The sequence below is a fragment of the Coffea eugenioides genome, chromosome 4, assembly GCF_003713205.1.
Source record: "Coffea eugenioides isolate CCC68of chromosome 4, Ceug_1.0, whole genome shotgun sequence".
In the NCBI taxonomy this organism is placed as follows: Eukaryota; Viridiplantae; Streptophyta; class Magnoliopsida; order Gentianales; family Rubiaceae; genus Coffea; species Coffea eugenioides.
In genome coordinates, this window is record NC_040038.1 from 12,711,198 (window position 1) to 12,731,966 (window position 20,769).

General features: G+C 36.7%; 2 protein-coding genes across 4 annotated transcripts; both read left to right on the plus strand.

The window, feature by feature from the left end:
- Nucleotides 1–1,403: 1,403 nt before the first annotated feature.
- On the plus strand, nucleotides 1,404–14,378 carry LOC113768325 (TSL-kinase interacting protein 1-like). Of its 2 annotated transcripts, XM_027312633.1 has the most exons (15): nucleotides 1,404–1,739; nucleotides 5,056–5,224; nucleotides 6,120–6,319; nucleotides 6,768–6,850; nucleotides 6,952–6,999; nucleotides 7,115–7,224; nucleotides 8,038–8,122; nucleotides 8,244–8,526; nucleotides 9,957–10,091; nucleotides 10,184–10,308; nucleotides 10,398–10,636; nucleotides 11,967–12,324; nucleotides 12,929–13,348; nucleotides 13,453–13,578; nucleotides 13,823–14,378. In XM_027312633.1, exons 3-15 carry the CDS (start codon nucleotides 6,184–6,186, stop codon nucleotides 14,042–14,044), a joined length of 2,370 nt encoding a protein of 789 aa, XP_027168434.1. In that variant the 5' UTR covers nucleotides 1,404–1,739; nucleotides 5,056–5,224; nucleotides 6,120–6,183; the 3' UTR covers nucleotides 14,045–14,378. The 2 variants fall into 2 exon arrangements, with proteins under 2 accessions (XP_027168434.1, XP_027168433.1); XM_027312632.1 differs by lacking the exon at nucleotides 5,056–5,224.
- Nucleotides 14,379–15,196: 818 nt separating this feature from the next.
- LOC113768328 (exosome complex component RRP4 homolog) lies at nucleotides 15,197–19,958 on the plus strand. Of its 2 annotated transcripts, XM_027312636.1 has the most exons (8): nucleotides 15,197–15,519; nucleotides 17,168–17,401; nucleotides 17,545–17,646; nucleotides 17,738–17,783; nucleotides 18,126–18,215; nucleotides 18,564–18,629; nucleotides 18,972–19,040; nucleotides 19,333–19,958. In XM_027312636.1, the coding sequence occupies exons 2-8, from the start codon at nucleotides 17,241–17,243 to the stop codon at nucleotides 19,786–19,788; spliced, it is 990 nt and encodes a 329-aa protein (XP_027168437.1). In that variant the 5' UTR covers nucleotides 15,197–15,519; nucleotides 17,168–17,240; the 3' UTR covers nucleotides 19,789–19,958. The 2 variants fall into 2 exon arrangements, with proteins under 2 accessions (XP_027168437.1, XP_027168438.1); XM_027312637.1 differs by lacking the exon at nucleotides 18,972–19,040.
- Nucleotides 19,959–20,769: the final 811 nt, after the last annotated feature.

The following is a 20,769-nucleotide window of genomic DNA, read 5'->3' on the forward strand; positions in this document are numbered from 1 at the left end:
TTTACTTGCTTAAATTTCATTCTAACAAACACATGAGATTAACCAATGTCTAGACAAGTTTCTTAGGCATGATTAAGGTGCAAATAAATCACAAAAATCAAGGGAAAACCCCTCCTTCCAATACCAGTCAGCCAAGGAAAAAGAAAACAGTCCACAAGTTCACATATTTATCTAACCTTCATCTTCTCATGATTTTCACTTAAACAACATATCAAGTGTTAAATCTAACTCAAAAGGGGCCTAAAACATGTTAATACTTCATAAACAACCATGAACAAAGTTTAAACATTTCATCAAACACATGGTGTGCATACTAACTAACCGAACTACTACTTGTTTAATTCAAGAAGATTAATCACAAATCTCATCCAAATAACTTATAGCTTGCTATTAAAACTTATAGTACATGATATAATACCATAAAACCAAGATTTAAAGATTATTTACCTCTCTTGTAAGAAACTTGAATCACCAAAACAATCCACCAAAATGAAAGCTTCAAGCTTGAAACAAACTCTAGGGTTGGAGGAGATTTACTCTACTAACTCAAACTCTTTTTCTTTTGGTTTTAGCTCTTGATCAAATTAGGGTTAGAAAGCAAGAAAAATGAAGTTTTCTCTCTTCCTTGAGAAGCTTCAAGAATTCAGCCAACCTAAGAAATAATAGAGCCAAGAATGGTTTAAATTTTACTCTAACCTTTGGTCAAACAAGATGCATGGTTAGGGTTTGGCCACTTGGTCCAATTCTTGTCCATTTCTTCCTTAATCTTTGACTAATGGTGTTTCAACCCTTCCAAATATTCCAATACCTATTTAATACCTTTAACCTATCATATAAAGTCCCAACTACAATAAAATAATATTTGGTAAAAATGTAAGTGGTGAAATAAACTAAAACTAACTCAAAGAAATGTTTTAATTCAAGTAAAGGAAATGAAATGCAATACAAGAGAATTGTTGTAACACATGTAAAATATAATGCAAGGGCATATAAAAAGTGGTTTAAATCTTAGGGCAAGGCATGTAGTTTAAGAAAATTGCGTTTTAAAGTGAGGGTTATCTGGTTGTTAAAATCGCGATCCAGATCGTACGATCCGGAAAGTCAAAATCGATCCGGATCACACTCAGAATTGCAAATTCCTTGAATCTACATAGGATCGACGTAGGATCGGTAAGATCGTGTAGAATCGTACGATCCTACAATCCTACTTCGATCCCACAAATTTTTGCTAATTTGTGAAATACAAGGCTCATTTTGTAAGTAAATGAAAATATTTGAGGTAGTCTTGTAATTTATCAAAGAATTGCAGGCCTTAGTTGCAATGTTTTAACAAATTTTGCCTCAAAGTAAAAAAGTTCCGTAAAAAAGCTTCGGGTCTTCTCCTCAAGCAGACCTGTGTCGTTTCTCTTCTCCTCTCCGCTGCCCAAATCAAATCCCTAATTTAAACCATCAAATCACCTCAAGCTTCGGCTACAGCTCTTATCAAGAACCCACAAGACAAATCGCTGCGGCTTCTACCAAGAACCCACAAGCTACAGCCGACAGCTTCAAGGCTTCAAGCTCCAGCAGCCATTGCTTCGGTAAGAATATCAAGCTACGAAATCCTCTGTTGCCGCCGGATTTTGGCCGTTTCAAGCTTCAAAGCTTGAAGCTCCAGCACCCGTTCTTCTCCAATTTTCGTGCTACCAGCCTGCCACCACACTGAAGCTCAAGCACCAGCACTTCAATTAAAGTCACATGTGAGTCTGGTTATTTTCTTGCTTGAAAATTGATACGTGCGGAGATGGTGATTGATAAAGTTGTGATTTGTATTTGGTTTTCTTGGTATTTGAACATATATTGCCTTTGATTGAATTGAGTTGAAGGGAATTATTGACGGGTCCATTAGGATTTGTGAAAATTTGGTTTTCTTGCTTGAAAATTATTGACGGTTCTGAAGCACCAGCACTTGTCTTAGGATTTGTGCTCTCAGAATCATTAACGGGTCCATTAGGTACACTCTTTTTTGCCTTCTCCATAGGAAGCTCTGATAATCGAGACTCTGCTACCATATAAATCTTCCCATTGAACTTGTTGAAGAAATCAGAATTAGGAGTATTATTATTTTATAGTAATGAATTAATGATTAGAGACTAAATCAGAATTCAGAAGACATTACTAGATAAAGAAGCGTACTTACCAAAAAACTTAAAGACAAGGGATGGGGTAATTGCAATTCTCCTTATAAGAGAATAGAACAACCTGCAATCTCTCTTTCATAACTTTTTGTTGAATGTAATGAATGATCCTTAACTTAACTAGCTAAATGCAAATATTTTTCTCTCAGACTTGAAGAAAATTTGGATGTTTCTTTGCTAAGCCGTTTGCTAATGATGTGACCTTCACACACAAATCCAACCTTTTGTTTAGATGTCAAGAGAAAAAGTCTCTTTTACTGGAAAACTAACCTGGAAAAATATTTAAAATATCAGCCCATATAATATTAACAAAAATTTCAGCAAATTAATGATACAAATCAGAGGTAAACTAACCTGGAATGAACAGAAATTTCACTGCAAAACCTTTTCTATTTTCGGACCAAAGCTGAAAATTAGAAAAAAAAATTACTGATCAGTATATATGTCTGTGGTGCAAAAAAATAAAGAAAAAAAGAATGGAAAGAAATGTATTTACCAGGATGCAAAGGAACAAAAGGCACCAAACCACTTGCGAGGATTCTCCACTTTCCAAACAAAGCTGAAAATACCAAAAAAAAAAAAACACTAATTGTGTAGCATTCGTGTCTGCTATGCGAAGAGGAAAAAGGCAAAGATGAGTTATTTTGATAGACTATATGTAAAATTCATCTTAGAATTTGTGGCATATTCAACCTTAAAATAGACTTGACAGGCTAGTTAATGGCATACGACAATGCCAATAATAAAAGTCTGTAACTTCAGCCATATCCAAATGAATGACAGAATATTCCACACCAAATAATGCAATTGAACACCGACACTTTTCTCATGTTGCATTATGCTGGGTATAATTTGCAAAAGGTGAAGTATGGATGTATGATTTTACGTGATCCATTTCTTACACAAAACATGATTCATTCAATAGTCAAAATTTGACTTAGCACAAGAAAAGCTACCCAAGAGTCCACAAAATTAGGTTAAACAACGTCAACAGCTCTCAACACACAAGACTTTTTTAATCAGGAAATTAACATTGGAATCACAACCATAACACATTTTAAGTTAAGATGACAGCCAAAGCAAAGAGTACTACGGCAGAAAATTTAATTGCAATACGGCCTTAAATTCCACATTACAAAAAGAAATATAACAAACGTTTTTCTTTTTTGAGAAATAGAACAAATTTGAATTACAATATTAGATTTAATTTTTAAAAAGTATTCAAAATAGATTGCAAATTCAGCTCCTGGATCGCCAATAAAAGAAAACCAAAACCTCAGTATCACAGGGTAAGAACAAAAAATAAAGTAGGATTTAAGAAGAAGCAGTAGCATAAGAATATGTAAAGCTATTCAACTAAGTATCTACTAATTAATCCCTAATCAAGATTGTAATACACACAGAGAAGGAAAATTACCATAGATTTCAGCTGAAGTGAGAAATCAGTGTGCAGAAAAAACTCTATTGGAAGAAAACGGTAGGGTTCCAGAGGCAGGGCGGAGTTGATGATTGATGGCCGATAGAGATGAAGAAGCCTTGAAGATTATGAATTAGGCAAAGAATTTGGGGGAAAGGTCTGGAAAATTAAGGGCATGTTTGGTATTAGCGTTTTTCTGTTTTTTCAAAGTAATTTCTATGTACCTCGCTCTATTAGTTTCTGCTTACACTAGGACAAAATATGAACCTACGTGTTCTCACTTATCACTCTAAGTCGTCCAACTGTAAATGTAGAAGAATCAATAAACTAAATGTGTCAGGTATATCTTGTTGTAATCATATTTATCACTCTATGTTTCATATAACAATTTATTTGTTTTTATCTGGTAGGTAATCCTCCTATATGCGATAGCTGCTCTAATTTCTTGTATGAAACAGTTGATAATCTTGCAGGTTTAACTCCTTAATTCTATTTTTACAAATCTTGCATGCTTTTCTTGTTGGGCTCCATTGATTGTAGTTTCGATCGGTAAATGCATTAAAAAATGAAGCCCTTTTGGTGTACAGTCTTTTTGTTGTTATTGCTGTGTAAGAAAATTAAAATAACATTATTATTTTTCTACGAAAACTCCCCGAAAATGCAATCCATATAGCTTCTAAATGTTTTCCATTTCGCTAAAGTATTTTGTCGTGGTCCTCATTAAGCATGGTGTGCCCATTAAACATATCACAAGCAACTCCTGGACAATGCGATCAGCTAAGTCAATTACTACTGCTTCAAAATATTGTTGTACAGTTTCCAAGTGGATGGACAGTTCAGATTCTTACGTGTCCCATTTTTTATTTTCTAAGTAAGAAACAAGCTTTTATCTAAGTTGTTCATGCTATGACTAAAATCAAAGGTTGGTCAAACTCTACAAATCCACAAAAAGCATCACAATTACATTTTTTAAATCAACTTTTTATCTTTCTAATGACTTTTTTGTCTCATATACATCATATCATAAAAAGTGCTATGGTACTTAATACAAATAATATTTCAGATAACCTCCTATCCAAATAAAGTGTTACATACATCCCAATAACCTTTTACAATTCCCAATGATAATTGTTGTCAACCAACTAAATGAATTGTTCTTGCTAAAAGTTAAAAATGTAAAACAACCCCCATATTAACGAAGTTTCAAAGAAAATTTTGATAAGCAAAAACCCTACTATTTCAAAATCAAGAAGGGAGGTTTGTGATTTTTATCAAAACTATAAGGGGGTTAGTGTAATTTACCCTTTTTCTTATTTCTGAGATTTTGTAGAGTGATAAGTGAGAACACGTAGGTTCATATTTTGTCCTTGTGTAAGCAGAAACTAACAGAGTGAGGTACATAGAAATTGCTTTGGAAAAAACAGAAAAATGCTAATACCAAACATGCCCTTAATTTTCCAGACCTTTCCCCCAAATTCTTTGCCCTAATTCGTAATCTTCAAGGCTTCTTCATCTCTATCGGCCATCAATCATCAACTCCGCCCTGCCTGAACCGCCACTGGAACCCTACCGTTTTCTTCCAATTGGGTTGTTTCTGCACACTGATTTCTCACTTCAGCTGAAATCTATGGTAATTTTCCTTCTCTGTGTGTATTACAATCTTGATTAGGGATTAATTAGTAGATACTTAGTTGAATAGATTTACATATTCTTATGCTACTGCTTCTTCTTATATCCTGCTTTATTTTTTGTTCTTATCCTGTAATACTGAGGTTTTGGTTTTCTTTTATTGGCAATTCGGGAGCTGAATTTGCGATCTATTTTGATTTCTTTTTTAAAATTAAATCTAATATTTTAATTCAAATTTGTTCTATTTCTCAAAAAAGAAAAACGTTTGTTCTATTTCTTTTTGTAATGTGGAATTTAAGGCCGTATTGCAATTAAATTTTCTGCCATAGTACTCTTTACTTTGGCTGTCATCTTAACTTAAAATGTGTTATGGTTGTGGTTCCAATGTTAATTTCCTGATTAAAAAAGTCTTGTGTGTTGAGAGCTGTTGACGTTGTTTAACCCAATTTTGTGGACTCTTGGGTAGCTTTTCTTGTGCTGAGTCAAATTTTGACTATTGAATGAATCATGTTTTGTGTAAGAAATGGATCACGTAAAATCATACATCCATACTTCACCTTTTGCAAATTATACCCAGCATAATGCAACATGAGAAAAGTGTCGGTGTTCAATTGCATTAGTTGGTGTGGAATATTCTGTCATTCATTTGGATATGGCTGAAGTTACAGACTTTTATTATTGGCATTGTCGTATGCAATTAACTAGCCTGTCAAGTCTATTTTAAGGTTGAATATGCCACAAATTCTAAGATGAATTTTACATATAGTCTATCAAAATAACTCATCTATGCTAGTAAGTTCACTCACCTAGATATCAATGACCTTGACTTTGATCAACTATCATTTTGTATTGATTCTCACAAATATTTCCTCTTGTGTGCTGATATTTTGATGCAGATTTTGAGGAACTAGCTTACGTGATGTTGAAAACTGGAAAATACTAAATTCGAGTGTTCTCGTGATGACCTTAAAAATGCAAACGGAGCCACAGATATCCTTGGATTGCAATTCATGCCTCCATCCCGAGAATCATGTAAAAGAAGGAATTCCTGGTTCAACCATATCCTTGCAAGACAAAAATGCCTCAACTCTGCCAGGTTTGTGATGTGATTGGTTGCTTAATCATTTCATTATTAGCTCCATACATTTCAGACACACGGCATTTATACTATGAACTGCTCCTGATTTAACATATTTCTTGTCCCATACTGACTAAAGTGTCTTGAATGCATTATGTTCTCCGAAGAAATTTCATGCAGAGAAAAAGATCTGTGTTTAGCCATGTTGTAATCTTTCAGTTTCCTGTTTCATTGATTTTGGTTTGCCTGATCCCTCAACGTTCTTCTTAATTTCCTAATTTCATATTCTTTGCAAGTTCTATTATCCTTTTTTCTTGCAATTGATCTGTTGAGTAATTTTATGTGTGTTTATTTCTCTTTCTTCAGGAGAGTGTGACCATGTTCACCGACTTATGTCTAAATTTGTCTTGTATAACTGATACTTTGAGGTGTTGAACTTTAACGAGCATTCTATCTTCTAATTCAGTAAAAAGGCCAACACGACAATGGGCTGCTTGGACCCATCAAGAGGAAGAAAGTTTTTTCTCTGCTCTTCGACAAGTGGGCAAGGCAATCTACTTTTATTTTTAATGTTGATTAACCCAATATGTTCTTTTAGATTCTTACAGTAATTATTGACATAATGATGAGTATGATGTTTTCTTTGACAGAACTTCGAAAAAATAACTTGTCGTGTTCAGAGTAAAAACAAGGATCAGGTGCACTTACTGTTGATATTTGAGTTTCTATCTCTTAGTATCTTGATTTTTTTTATGTCTAAATCATGATTTAGCTTTTCTTGTATTCTCGTTCTCCTTGAAATTGGGGTTTTAGGTCAGGCATTATTACTATCGCCTTGTAAGGCGTATGAACAAATTGCTGGGTCCAGAACTTTGCCTTGATGCCAAAAACTCTAAGGATACCAATGCTGCAATGCTTCGATGGTAATTTTATATTCAATTAAACTTTCTTCTGTCTGTTTCAAGCTTTCTGTTATCATTCTAGCTTAATTGCTTTAGTGTATAGGCTAGAGTCTTCTATGCAACAAGCCATGATAGTATTCATCTATTAAGTTGTCAGGAGTCATTTTATTTGGAAATTTGTAAAACTCAGGATGAGCACCATCTGTGCATAGAGGAGAGGCATGCTTTTTTTGTTTTTTATGGTCACAACAATGATTTTGTTGAGAAGTTTTGGTCGTGTCATACTTGTGACCTGTTCTGAGGTGTATGTGTCGTCAAGAACAAAATTTTGAAGGTAATTTACATACCTGTCTTTTTGTTCCTTTTAATTGAATAAGGCTGTGGAAAACTTGTCCAAGCAATGAAAGGTAAAAAGTAAGGAATTGAAGAATGAGATGCTTCTGCCCCCAAAAACTGTCCAGAACTATTTTTAGGATGAATGGCACAGGAAGAATTTTGTTCGTAAATGTTAAAAATGATGTACTAGTAACTTTTAATTGTCCTGAAATATGAGATTTCAGCTAGGGTCCTCTGTCATGCTCTCAGTGTGCAGAAAATCACAACCTGTCAGAAGTTGGAAAACTTGTTTATCATTAAGTGCACATTAGCAAGCACCTCATCTACCTCATGCTAAGTAGTAAAATCGTAACTCTTCGGAGGGGTTATTTCTATTCAGCTTGACAAGCGAAATGTGAATGGTTGTACTTGAGTGGTTTTTGGTTTGTCTGGATAGTGTCTACATTTGCTAATTTATTCAAAATGTACATCTCATAAATTTGGTTTTTTGGTTTGTAGGTGGTCTTTACTTGAGAAGTACAGCTGCAAAGCATCAAAGCTTCACCTGAAACCCCGAAGATTCAAGTTGTTTGTAGAGACTTTGGTAAGCCTGGACCAAATTGTAGCCATAATCTTTTTTAAAAAGCTTTCTGGTGCCCATTGTGGGCACATTAGGTTTTGATCTTTTTTGTTGATTTAGTTACTATAGCTACTTTCTCTTGAAGGAAACCCAACTCTTGAAAGATAGGAAGAAGAATGTCAGAAAGAGAGCTTCTCAGGGAGAAAACAGTTCTATAACTGCTCCAACTGGCCTCCCAAACCAGGGTAAAGTTTCATGCCATGAAAGCCGCGTGGTCAAAGACGTTCTTATAGATGGTCAAAACATTCCAAAACCTGGAATTGGGAAAGGATCCTCTATACACCGCCATCTAAATGTAGGCATCAACAGAGGCAACTATAAATCAGGCCCCTCTGCTCTTAAGACAGCTAGGTATCAGCGCAAAGCAGGTAACTTACTTCACAAGTTTTATGGTTGGCATGCTGTAGTATGTGACAGTTTTTCTTTTCTTTTTATTTTGATGTCTTAACTGTTTTATTCTAGTTGTAAAGGAAAAGGATATTGATAGATTATATTTGGTGCATCTCATCATTGAAGTCTTGTTTGGGCGTCTTTTTTTAGATTCTAAATGTTGCTTACGATGTTGGAATACAAGAATTGAATATGAGCAGCTGCTTATTTTAAGTTTATAATATGTAATGGCGAACCTACTTGTGGTGATATCTTTTTTTTATGCTAAAAAATCAATTAAGTGATGCTAATTTAACTGCAAATATAAATTTGACTTCTTTTTACCACCAGTGTTATCCTAGTTTTATGATCCCAAAAGCTGTATTCGTCATGGATTTAAATGCTTTCAAAGAGGTTTAAGTGCAAGTTTAACTATTTTTGGGAGAATAAGTTCTGATTCTTTTTTCCTAAACGCAAGTAAAAGAGATTTTCATATTTTCTTTCCCCAAATTCTCCTTTTGTGTTGGATAGGACAGCAATTCAGGGAAAAGTCTGCTGTCATTTAGAGGATGTAGAATTATTAGTTTAGTCAATCATGGCATAACAGAGAGAGAAAGTTTAAGGCAGGTTGTATACCAGGCAGAAGAATGCTCCTGAACTAGTTGATACAATGTACTTCTGTAGAAATTGCATGTAAACCTTTTGAAGAATTTGACAGGTAGTACGAAATTCTATGAGAACTCCTTTAGGAAATGCTTGTGATGTTAATTTAGAAAGCTGTGAAGAATTTACACGTTTTCATGTGGTTTTAGTTGTATTTTAAAGGTGTGAGTTGATGATTATATGAAAGTGAGGCCCTTGAGTGGAGTGGTTGCCGCATAGATCTGTTACCTGGCATTGTAGCACTTCACAGCTTTAAGTATAGACGTTATGAAAGATTATTGTTTGGGAAAAGTCTTCAGCGTAAAAGCTGGAATCTTGGTCAGGTGATTGAATTGCATATACAGGTGTAACAACAAAAATTTAATGTAGATCTGACTTGTAAGTGTGGCCATTAATGTACTTTGAGTTGATACAGGTGTCCTGAGGTGGTGCAGCCTCAGTGCATTGGGTGTAACAAAAGGAAAAAAAAAAGTCTTCACATGGGGTAATAGTCTGCTGCTTGTTTTGATTTTTCTATGAGTAGTGAAGTATGCTTTTAAATGCATGATGAAACTTGTTTCTCCAGGCTTTTGAGCATAGTTGAAGGGATCAAGCAATCATCCTTGGTATTTACCATGATAGGCTTTGATTTTAATTGATCCTATTGACTCCGTATATTATGTTGACAGGCTTCTGTTCTTTTTGCACCTAAGTGATTGAAGCTCTTTAAGAATTATTGATGCATGGTCATCACCATTCTGGCTTATCTTGTGGTAATCTGTCGCAGGTGCTACATCAAAAGCTGCCTATAAAAGATGGGAGAAGGCTGCGATTGCCGGGGTTTCTTTGGTTGCTGATGCTGCTGAACATTTAGAGAGAACTGCCACAGATAGAGAGGTTGAACATGTCGAGGATGCTCATGGTGAGTTGCCAGTGTGATTTTCTGAAGCTGATTGGATTAGGACTTATTTGTAAACTTGTAGATTTTATCTGAACTTGCTCATTACTTCTCAGTGCAAAATGCTTTTGACTACTGTGGAAAAGACATGCCCTCAATCCTGAACAATATGCAGAGTTCAATGAAACTTAAGCTCCAGCTATTCCCCGTTGATGAAGCTACCCGACGAGCCTTGGAAATGGTGGGTTATTTAGTTATGTGTTTTCTTGTGCCAATCTAAGGGAAGTTGTATAACTCAGAACTTGAAATCTGGCTTTTATCCTTTCACAGGATAAACATAATCCATACCTGGAGCTGACTTTGAGTACACGAAAGAAGATATCTTCTGTACTGGAACATCTTAATCGCAAATGGGGTCAGTCAAGCATAGCATCTGGAGAACTAATGCTCTTGCCATACTTTGTACAACAAGCGAACCAAGTTAGCTGTCCCAAATGGGCTAAAGATTCAGTTCTTAGTGCTTCAGATGTATATGCGCAAATTGGAAACCCTCCAGTTTTCCGCCTCAGGTACTCTATCCTCCTCCCACCCCCCACCCCCCCAACTGGCCAAAAAAAGGGTAAAGTACAAAAGAATCCTGTATGGTTAGGCGAATATACACATTAACTCCCTATAGTTTTGGAAACCTAGAATCCAACTCCTTGTGCTTGTACTATTATGAAATGTTAAATTTTCTGTTATGTTTAACAGCTGTAAAGGTTAAATTAGTAATTCAATTTTTAGGTGAATTAATAGTATGAAAAGAGCCTCTTGCCTCCACCTCTACCCTCCCCTTCCCCGGTGGCTTTCCCAGCACTGTAGAAGCCAGACATAAGAGCACCAGAGAGAGAGAGAGTGTGTGTGTGTGAATCATGGGATGTTCTTATGTTTCAGCAAGATTGTTGTAAACATGACATCTGGATTCTCTAAAGATGTTGGATTGCTAAAATATTCAAAACTTAAAGGTGCATACCTGTGGGGACAGCAAATGAAGCAATCAATAAAGAGGTTGTTCTCAAACTGAATATGTTTCTATTTTGGTTGCTTTGCTACTCTGCTCAACCCAAGAAAGTTTTCTTTTTGGCATAAATGAGGATATGCTCTATTAGCAATTATCATTTCCTTTTCCGGCAAAATTACTGAATTGACTTGTGACAATAGGATAGCAATTAGAGTTTTCCCTCCTGCAGCTCTCCCACCTGTCATCACCTGCTTGTGAGAGATTGATTTAAATAATTTATTTGATTTTCCCTTTTGTGCTGGAATTGATGAGGATCCAATGGTCAACTTGAGTTGGCCTCCACCCAAATTTGCCCATTGCTGGTGATTGGGGAATTTGGTTGGAACATGGATAAGCGGAAGTTGAATGGCGCAGTTGGGCTATTCATCTGGTCACAGGGATGGGATGTGAATTTTAAGGGGGGCAGGAGAGTAGAGGGAGGATGACGGTGGGGAAAGGGGAGGAAGGAGCGACGAGTGAGAAAGGAATGTACTGAAGGAGATAGGAGAGAACAGAATTTTAATTTTGACCCCAAGTTTTCTTTTGTAATTTCAATTTTACCTCAATTTAAAGGGCAATCTGATAATTTCATCATTATTCCATATAAAAATGCTGACTATTGGCATTAGACCATTAAATGTGACCAAAAAAAAAAAAACTTACCATTTCACTTTAGTTGGAACCATAAGGAGCTAAAGTGTGGGTTTCCAAACTGTGGGAGGTTTTGTCTATACTTACTAAACTACAAGGGGTGCTTGTGCATTTCCCCCCACCCCCCAAAAAAAAAAACCAATTTTCTTCTTGTGAGAACAAATTCTGGAGAGCGATTTCAATGATGATCATTTTTTCTTTCCCTTTAGATATGGTTGGTTTCCTCATGCTGATCCTGGATCTGCAACATCTCTTGCATCATTATCATGCCCTACTCAGCACCATACGGAGACATCTATTGTGAATGAGCAGATTGTGGATACAACACCAAAATCGAGTCCACCTACTTATCAGGAAGCAGAGAACCTTTTAGGTATCCATGAAGGCTTGCTGTCTGCTGCAAAAATGACCACCTTGACTCCTTCAAGATTGCCCAATCATACCATTGGTTGTGCTGGCATAGGTCCAGATGTGAATACAGTCAAATCCTCTAATCATACTGCAGCACATGTATTGAACAGAAGAGAGAGTACAACTGACACAGTCGTGGTACAAGAGGAAAATCTGGTAAAGTATTCGTCATTTTAGCTCCTAGTTTTTTTAGAACATCTTAAACTAATATGTTCAGCGCACTGGAGGTTTCTGTTGTTTAACTCTCTCTCTTGAAGCTTCAGTCAACTTGGCCTCGCAATTGTTCTATATTAATCTAGTTCTCAAGTGAAATTTGCACTACCTGAAATTACAATTATGTATGCCTGTAATAGATCGATATTTTTCCTAGTTGTGATTGCTGTTCCAACTGTTTCTGGACAACCCGTGATTTTTTTTTTGGGGGGCGCCGGGGGGGTTTATAAAGTGCTAGGTATAGATTAAGTAACACTTGGTAATATACTTTTGTGGTTTGCTGAAAGTGGCATAAAGCTGTTGTCTATCATTGTGGACTTGTGGTAGCATTACTGCCTATTTCTGCCTCAAACTATCAGAAAATATTGAAGTTGTGAAATAGATAGTCTGCTATAAAACTATGATATGCCTGTAATATTTTGTTGGAAATAAATGGGTGATTTTCTTAGCTTCATACCATGTATAACTTTTCGCGCATCTCAAAGTCCGAGGAATGGCTGGTCCCTTTGTTGCAATTCTATCTAATTTCCTATTTGTGCTTTTTTAGGATGACTTGAGGCCACACAAGACTGTTGCTTTGTCAGCTGGGGAGTGGGCTGATAGCCTAACCAACATAAGCATTGGGGATCTGCTCACTGAGGCATCTCACAATGGAGAAGTAAATTGCATTGATTCAACAGAATTAAGGAACTCTCACTGCCTTCAGCAGATTCCATTTAGCTGTGACTCCTTTGATGCTGCAATTGCTGCTCATATATATAAACATCAAAGCCGATCTGCTTTGCAGCCACCTCTTCACACTAATACATCCTCTATATGGGATGGTGAAGAAACATGTGATGCTTTTGTGTTTCAGAAGAACAGTGTTTTCTCTGAAGAATTTCAAAATGCATCAAGAATTTCTCCTCCAGAGACATCCAGAGAGATTACCAGTACAAGTTCGGCTGCATCTGGTAAAGCACAGGAGGTAATTGCATACAGATATTCTTGCAATATCTATTTCCTGCTTAGTATCAAATTCTTGCAATTTGAGTTCAGATATAACATATCCATTTTTGGTTGGCCTAGCAGTCTGATCCTGAGGAACCCTTACCTGATGATCCCATGCATGGAGACATTGTGGATAAGTGTCATGCCGATCAACATTCTTTTGATGACTCTCAGAGGGATCTCAATGGGCTTACTGACATTTACTGGGTACATTCTTGACCCTTTGCTTTCCTAGTTCGTGTTTCTACTGGTTTCAATCAAATGCCTCGTATAAATCCAGTGGAAAGATGGTTGTCTTTTTTGCTTTTTTCATATCAAACTAGTACACTTATTTAGTTATTTTATTTCGAAAGAACACGAGAAAATTTGCTAAAATTATGTAATATTACAGATATTTTTCTGATGTAGGATTTTGGCACCTATGACCTCATTCCATCTTTCAATTTTGCAGCCTGATTCTTTAGGCGCACTAGATTTGGACATATCTTCCTGTAGATATCGTAGTGATGATCTGATTTTAAGTGATAGTCTTGGTGGCTTGAACCGCCTCATAGCTAGCAGTCTGGATGCATTCCAGAGTTGCTCCTTTTTTGGGTCGGACAAGAAAGAGTCTGCATCGGCTGTTGAAGCTGGAGAGATTGCTTCCGACCACAAAATCAGCACTCAAGTTTGAAATGTGACCAAACTCTGAAGAAAAGTCTAGCAGGGGAAGTGGGTAAGCCTCCTTTTGGTCCAAAACACCAGGATGAATATTTTCCCTGGTTCAACTGACAGAAGTATATAGTAGTAGAGAATTCTGACATGCATGATGGAGTTTATTCAAATGAAACTGTTCCAGATGCAAACGGCGGAAAGTTTGAGTCGCTTCCTGACTTGTTATATATTTTTTTTTTTTGTTAATATAAGCATGTACATTTTGTTCTTTCATCTCCTTTTGTGCAGAAATACGGTAATTTTAATCTATTTGCTTTTCTTAATTAATCAAAGAGTTATATTAGGAAATTGTACATTACGTTTTTCCCCCTCTCTTTCTGTATAGATCGTTAAACTTGCAAGTTAAAGTTGACTGATCTTTAGCACCAGATTATAACAGAAGAGCTTGTCTTGTCAACGGGAAGTCCCCTCATACAATCAAAAAAATAGTTGTAACTGCAACCCACTTAAACAATTTGCATAATCAATTCTCGGAAAAATGATCGTCAACAAACCATTCCCCCCGTACTGAAGCAAAAACTTCAATACTCTTAAAATGATCTAGCGTACTTGTACAAGGTAATTAAGTGCTAAGATGGATATAAATTTAAGTACTAGAAAAACGCTATTTATTTCAACAATGTGGCACAATTTGGCAATGCTATAAGATAATTGTTGCACAATTTGGTAATACTATAAGATAATCGAAATATAGTTTAATAATCTTATAAGATACTAATAATCAAGAATTAAACAATGGAGACTTTAAGTTCTTTTTGAGATGCTGTTTGAAGGATGATATTCCCTTGTCAGTATCAAACATCAGAAGTTCCTAACTTCTTAAATTCAATGACTGCCACAGTCAATGTTTTCAAAACCGGATCGGACCGGCCGGTTTGTCCGATCGAACCGCGAACCGGCCATGTATTCGGTCCGGTTCATAGCTTATGTTGACTTTGTCCTAGAACCGGTCAAAACCGTAAAAAATCGTTCGAACTGTAAAATTCGGATCGAACCGTGAACCGCGGTTTTTTAAATTTTCACAATATTGACTGAATTTTGACCGAAATTAACAACTAAACCTACTAGTCTTCTCTCAAGTCTTCAGTCTTCACAATTTTCTCATCCGCCACATTTGCTCCATAGCGCCGGGCTCCTTCCAAATCCCCCAACTTCACAGCCAATTCGAAGGTGTTGCTGGAGATTTTTGTTGCTCCTTGTCTTCTCTCAAGTCTTCAATCTTCACAATTTTCTCATCCGCCGCATTTGCTCCATAGCGCCGGGCTCCTTCCAAATCCCCCAACTTCACAGCCGATTCGAAGGTGTTGCTAGAGATTTTTGTCGGTTGCGTGGGCAGCTTCATTTGCGGCAGGGGCCGCGATGTCGGCAGTTTCATTGTGGAGAGGCGGGGCGGAAGGGAGGGAAGTCTTCACTCCATTCTTCACAAAAGATCTGGTTTGTCCTCAAATTAGATAAGTCTGTTTGTCCTGCAATTTTTTTTTTTTTTACTCGTTAGTTGGCTCTGTTGCCTGGCTTGAAGATTGTAGCAAATATAATGCTTAGCTGGAACATAAAATTGAAGAAGAAAGAAAACATTTCTGGTTCCTCCTTGCTTCCAGTTTGCAACCGAGAGAGTGAGGGAGAGAATTAAAAATTTGCTAGCTTTATTTCTCCGGCTTGTAACCTCGAAACCGTGAGCCAAAAGTGAGGAAAAAATGAGTGACTGGTGCGGCTTAGGAGAACTGAAGCAGGAACTAAAAGTGCAGGCTGCAACTTTCAAATTCTAGGAGGAAAAAGGAAGGTAAAATTCTGTAATAACCTCTTACACGTCAAATATACATGATACTTAAGCTGCCTGTGAATTTAGCTAGGAAAATGGACCCTTGGCTGAGGGAAAAAAAATCTGTGCAGCAACCGAAAGTTTACTAGGAAGAAAATTGCACAAAAAGAATGTGTGTTCAGATACAGTTCTGTGTTTCATGTATTTCCTTTAATTTTGATGGGGAATAGCATTTGTGAGACAACTTCAGAATGGCGAACTAGCTGTAGAATCAGGCAAGAGATAATTTAAACATCTTAGTTTAATTGGATTTCTCTAAATGGCTGGGCTGTCTCTAGTACAGCAACTGCGGAAATGTTGGTTAGCATGTTCAGCATGCCGACAAACAAGTTAAATGACTTGTTTATGCATTTGTACTTGGTGGCTGAAGTCCACTTATCAGAATATAATCATTTTCTGGTTGTTGGAATTTTCCTGAATCATTGAAAGGAAGAAAATGCTATTTGATACCTACTTAGTGGCACCATTCTTGGATAGCTACATCACTCAACAGAAGGTTTATCCAGTGTGGATAGGACATTTTGCTTCTTAAAGTTATACATAGCCTATAGAAATTATTTTAAGTAAACGAAGGCAAGATGCAACTTTGGATAAGTTAAAGTTATGAAATGGAGTTTTCTATTATGTGAGGTCAGTCCAAAATATTGACACATCAAAACTAAGGAAGACCTCCGATCAATTTTGTTAATTATGGAGTTTTCTTATGTTAATTGTGGTTTAGCATTTATATCTTATTCTGTGCACAGGTATGTGTGTGTCTATATATATATATATATATTATTTATTTATTGAACTGGGGTTGAATCGGTTCGACCGGTTGAACCTCGACCCTTTCACTTCACCGGTTCAATTAACGGTCCGGGTTTTAAAACATTGGCCACAGTGCACTTGTCTAGATTGGAAGTAGTTTAGTTTTCTTCTGTTCTTAATGATTCCGTTGAATCTATCTCCTTCCTCTATAGTATAAGAATAACAGTATATGAACGATAATCTGTTGGATTTATCCCTTTTGTTCATAGTACAAGAGTAGTTATAAAATGTTGCCGTCAAATCACCAAAAAAAGTTAAACATTGGGACTAAAATTACATTGTTCGCATAAATATTGACACTTAAGAGTAAATTACATATTAAATGTAGTTTAAGGGTGCATGTTGCAATTACAGTAAAGCGAAACGTAAAACCTACAAAGAATCTTCTCGCTTCTTAGTCCTGACTCCTGAATCATAATCTACTGTCTGTCTACTGTCTCTCACACACGCAAGACCTACGAAGAAGAAGAAGAAAAAGGGGCAAGACCTACGAAGAAGAAGAAGAAAGTAAAAGGGAGTTGGGGAGATGAGAGGCGTTCAATTGTCGTTGAACAAGACCCAGAAGCTTAGACTGGAAACGGCACTTGAGAAGTTGGAATCCCTTTCCTCCAGCACCAGCAACAATTCTAATGCCTCCGTCACAGTCGCCGACACCATTCCCATCAATTACGAAGACGGCGTTCTCAAGTAAATATTGGTCACACAAAATTGTCTTTTTCGGCATTTTGTCTTATATTTTGACCCGTCATTTCGTAATAGTCGAGAGAAAATCTCAAATGGGAATCTATCATGGGTGGCGAACTCTAATCCTCTTGATTTATTGGGCGAAGGGGGCATGGGACGTCGGAGATGGATGGCCGGGTGGTGGCAACCATCTGCGGATTGGTTGAGCGCGTGAATAAGCTTGTCTATGTTCGTGCTCTCAGGGCAAGGTACCCCCAACTGTAGAAAAATTGTACCTTTTGTAGCGCTGATAATTTTTGAAAATACATTGTTCTCAATTCTATCTACCCTATTTTGCAGATACAAACCTGAGATAGGTGATATTATTGTTGGCCGTGTTATGGAGGTGAATGTTAACCACATCTTTGTTGAATTCTCTCCTGTATTTCTGTCCCATTCCTTTGAAACCTTGCTTTTATTCGAAATTACACTGCTAAATTCATTAATACTGCTTACGTTATATAGAACCAATTTGATACTTATTATTGTTGCCTTTTTTTAATGAAAAATTTTGGGAGCCAATTAGTTGCTTTCTGATTATTGAGGGATAATGTTCATGTAAAGTTTGTTAAACATGAGGCTAGTCTGATCCATATCTTATACTCCTATATTTTTGTTTTTGGTGAATTCATTTTTCTTTATTCCGCTTTTGGTGGGTGGTTCTTTATCTGCAAGTGTATCTTTGAAGGTGGCTCCTAAGCATTGGAGATTGGAGATCAATTTCAGCCAAGACGCAGTATTGATGCTTTCTTCAATGAACTTGCCTGATGGCATCCAGGTATTTGCAAGTTCCTTTTTAAATGCATTTACTACATAGTGTCTCTCATTTATAATGTCTATACACACTGTCAATTCCAGACTATGCTGAAACAGTTAATTACTTGAGCTTCACATCTTACAAGAATAACTTCACCGCCAATTTTTTTTTTTTTTTGGTTTTTTGGTTGGTTGGTTTTTGGGGAGGGGGTGGGGGGCACTGGTTGAGCACATTATTGTTCCTGGGAACTCCCATTTGTTGTCCGTGAAGATATAAAAAGAATATGGTTTTTGAACCGGACTGAGTGTGAGTTCTATTTGATTTCATCCAAAAGTTTTCCTTACTCCATCTCATTATTTTCTTCTCCAGAGGCGCCGAACTGCAGTCGATGAACTCAACATGCGCAGTATATTTGAAGAGAATGACATTGTTTGTGTAAGCCCACCAATTGTACACCTTTTTTGCTGTTGCCCTGGTATCAGAATTTGCTGTTATAAGGCTATAGGATTTCCTTTCTGATATGTCTTATGGTGATCTAGGATTGCAAACACCACCCCTCCCCCCTCCCAAAGAAAAGCAATCAACTTGAATGTCCTGTTCTTTTCTTCAATTTCATAACAATTATCTTCTGCATGTGAATCTTTTGACATTTGGAAATTAATCTCTTGTATGTTGATCATATCCAGTAATCAATAAATTTTGAGGAACTTGGATCTCGAGAATTTAATACTTCAAATGCCTAACATAGATCATTTAGCAAAGATTGTGCTGTTTCAGGCTGAAGTCCGTGGTTTCCAGCATGATGGAAGTCTGAACTTACAAGCAAGAAGTCAGAAGTATAGAAAGGTGTATTCGTGATCTTTGGTTTCAGGATTAATGTGTTTTTGTGCTGGTTATTGAAAAAACCAAAGAGGAGATGTTTCGGGTCTCAAGGAGTTGGGCTTGGGGTTTATTAATGCTGTTGCTATCTCCATGTCCAATTCCTATTACCTGCACCTCAAATCCCTATCCTTTTTTAGCCTCTTGATCTAGATCAGTGCGTCTACTATACTTTCCTGAGCAATCTAATACTTTTATTACTTTCAGCTTACTCATTTTGTTTGTTTCTTATTTTGTTTCCTTTTGTTCTTTGCAACAGCTTGATAGAGGTCAATTACTCAGAATCTCCCCTTATCTGGTGAAGAGGCGTAAACAACATTTCCACCACCTAGACCAGTATGGAGTTGACTTGATACTTGGCTGTAATGGATTCATTTGGGTTGGTGAACATGTTGAAGCCAAAGATGACATGGTACTGGATCAAATGATCAAATCCGAGCAAGAAAATGCCAGTTTAAGTGGTTCAGTCAGTTCCCGTGAACAAGAACAAAGTCACACATCAATAGAGATTAGGCAACATATATGTAGAATAGCAAATGCAGTCAGAGTACTATCCACTCTAGGTTTCATGGTTACTGTGGAATTGATAACTGAGTTAGTTGATTTGAGCATCTCGCATAATCTTGATATACATGAGATGCTTGGGGCAGAATTTTACGTCGTCGTTGCTGAGAAAGAAGCTGAACGTCGAAGCCTGGCAACTAAAAAGAGATGAAATCCTGACCCTGTAGTTTAAGATTAGTGTTTGATTTATAAATGCCTATAACTGGTGGCAAAAGCCATCTCTCCGAAGAGAGAGTTAGAGAAAAGAGATTCAGTTTGTTGCAATCATCTTTGCTTTTAACTAAATTTAAATGTGTTCTCTGTTGAGATATTTTTGAACCATTTGACAGATTTGTTAGCGTCAAATTACTAAGGCAATGAAGACAAGTTGCTTTGATAACATAAGAAAGCGTCCTATTTGTGCGTGCATGTATGTGTGGGTTGTGTTTGTCACATGCTGGCTTTTCAATCCATTCCAACTTTCTCACTTGGGGGCGCGGGTGCTGGTGCTGGTGTTGGTGTTGGGTGGCTTTATAAAAAAGTGTCGAATTATGATGGCTTCTTCTCCACCCTCTGCTCTCCTATTATACAGATCAATCAATCTGCATACTATATAGTAATACTCTAGTAGCATCACCCATACTGGTGAAGCAAGCAATAAATTATATGGACAGGAGTAGCTTTCTTGTCTGGTCCAAAGCATGTGGATGATCATATGTAGGCCTGTCAATCGGGCCTAATGAGCCGGGCTTTGATAAATTTAAACTCAACTCATTTAATTTGAATCATTTTCGGGATTCGGGCTATGAGTTTCGGGTTCGTAAATGTGAAACTCATACTCAACTCACATAATATTCGGGTTGTGAGCCTTAATCGGGCTTAGCCTAAGCTCACTTATTACTCCTTAATTTTCTTAATATAATTACTATAACTATTAAGTTGTAAAACTAATTTAACATTTACAAGACTATAATCAAAATGCATGAAAAATAGTAATAAAACATGCAATCATAAGCCAATACATCTTTAAAAGTTGAAACTTTTTTTATAATCTTGTGATTTAAATCCAAATATGCTTGATGATTTTTGTGTTTGTAGATCAAAAAAAAATCAACCAATATTATGCTAATACAAAAATTTACTCAGCCAATAA

Bases quoted from the DNA above. Each gene is read 5' to 3' on its own strand.
- LOC113768325 (XM_027312633.1), top strand. From the start codon at position 6,184: ATGACCTTAAAAATGCAAACGGAGCCACAGATATCCTTGGATTGCAAT. The intron at 6,320-6,767 runs GTTTGTGATGTG...CTTCTAATTCAG, and splicing joins AAATGCCTCAACTCTGCCAG to TAAAAAGGCCAACACGACAA. The intron at 6,851-6,951 runs GCAATCTACTTT...TTTCTTTGACAG, and splicing joins CTCTTCGACAAGTGGGCAAG to AACTTCGAAAAAATAACTTG.
- LOC113768328 (XM_027312636.1), top strand. From the start codon at position 17,241: ATGAGAGGCGTTCAATTGTCGTTGAACAAGACCCAGAAGCTTAGACTG. The intron at 17,784-18,125 runs GTGAATGTTAAC...GTATCTTTGAAG, and splicing joins TTGTTGGCCGTGTTATGGAG to GTGGCTCCTAAGCATTGGAG. The intron at 19,041-19,332 runs GTGTATTCGTGA...TCTTTGCAACAG, and splicing joins GAAGTCAGAAGTATAGAAAG to CTTGATAGAGGTCAATTACT.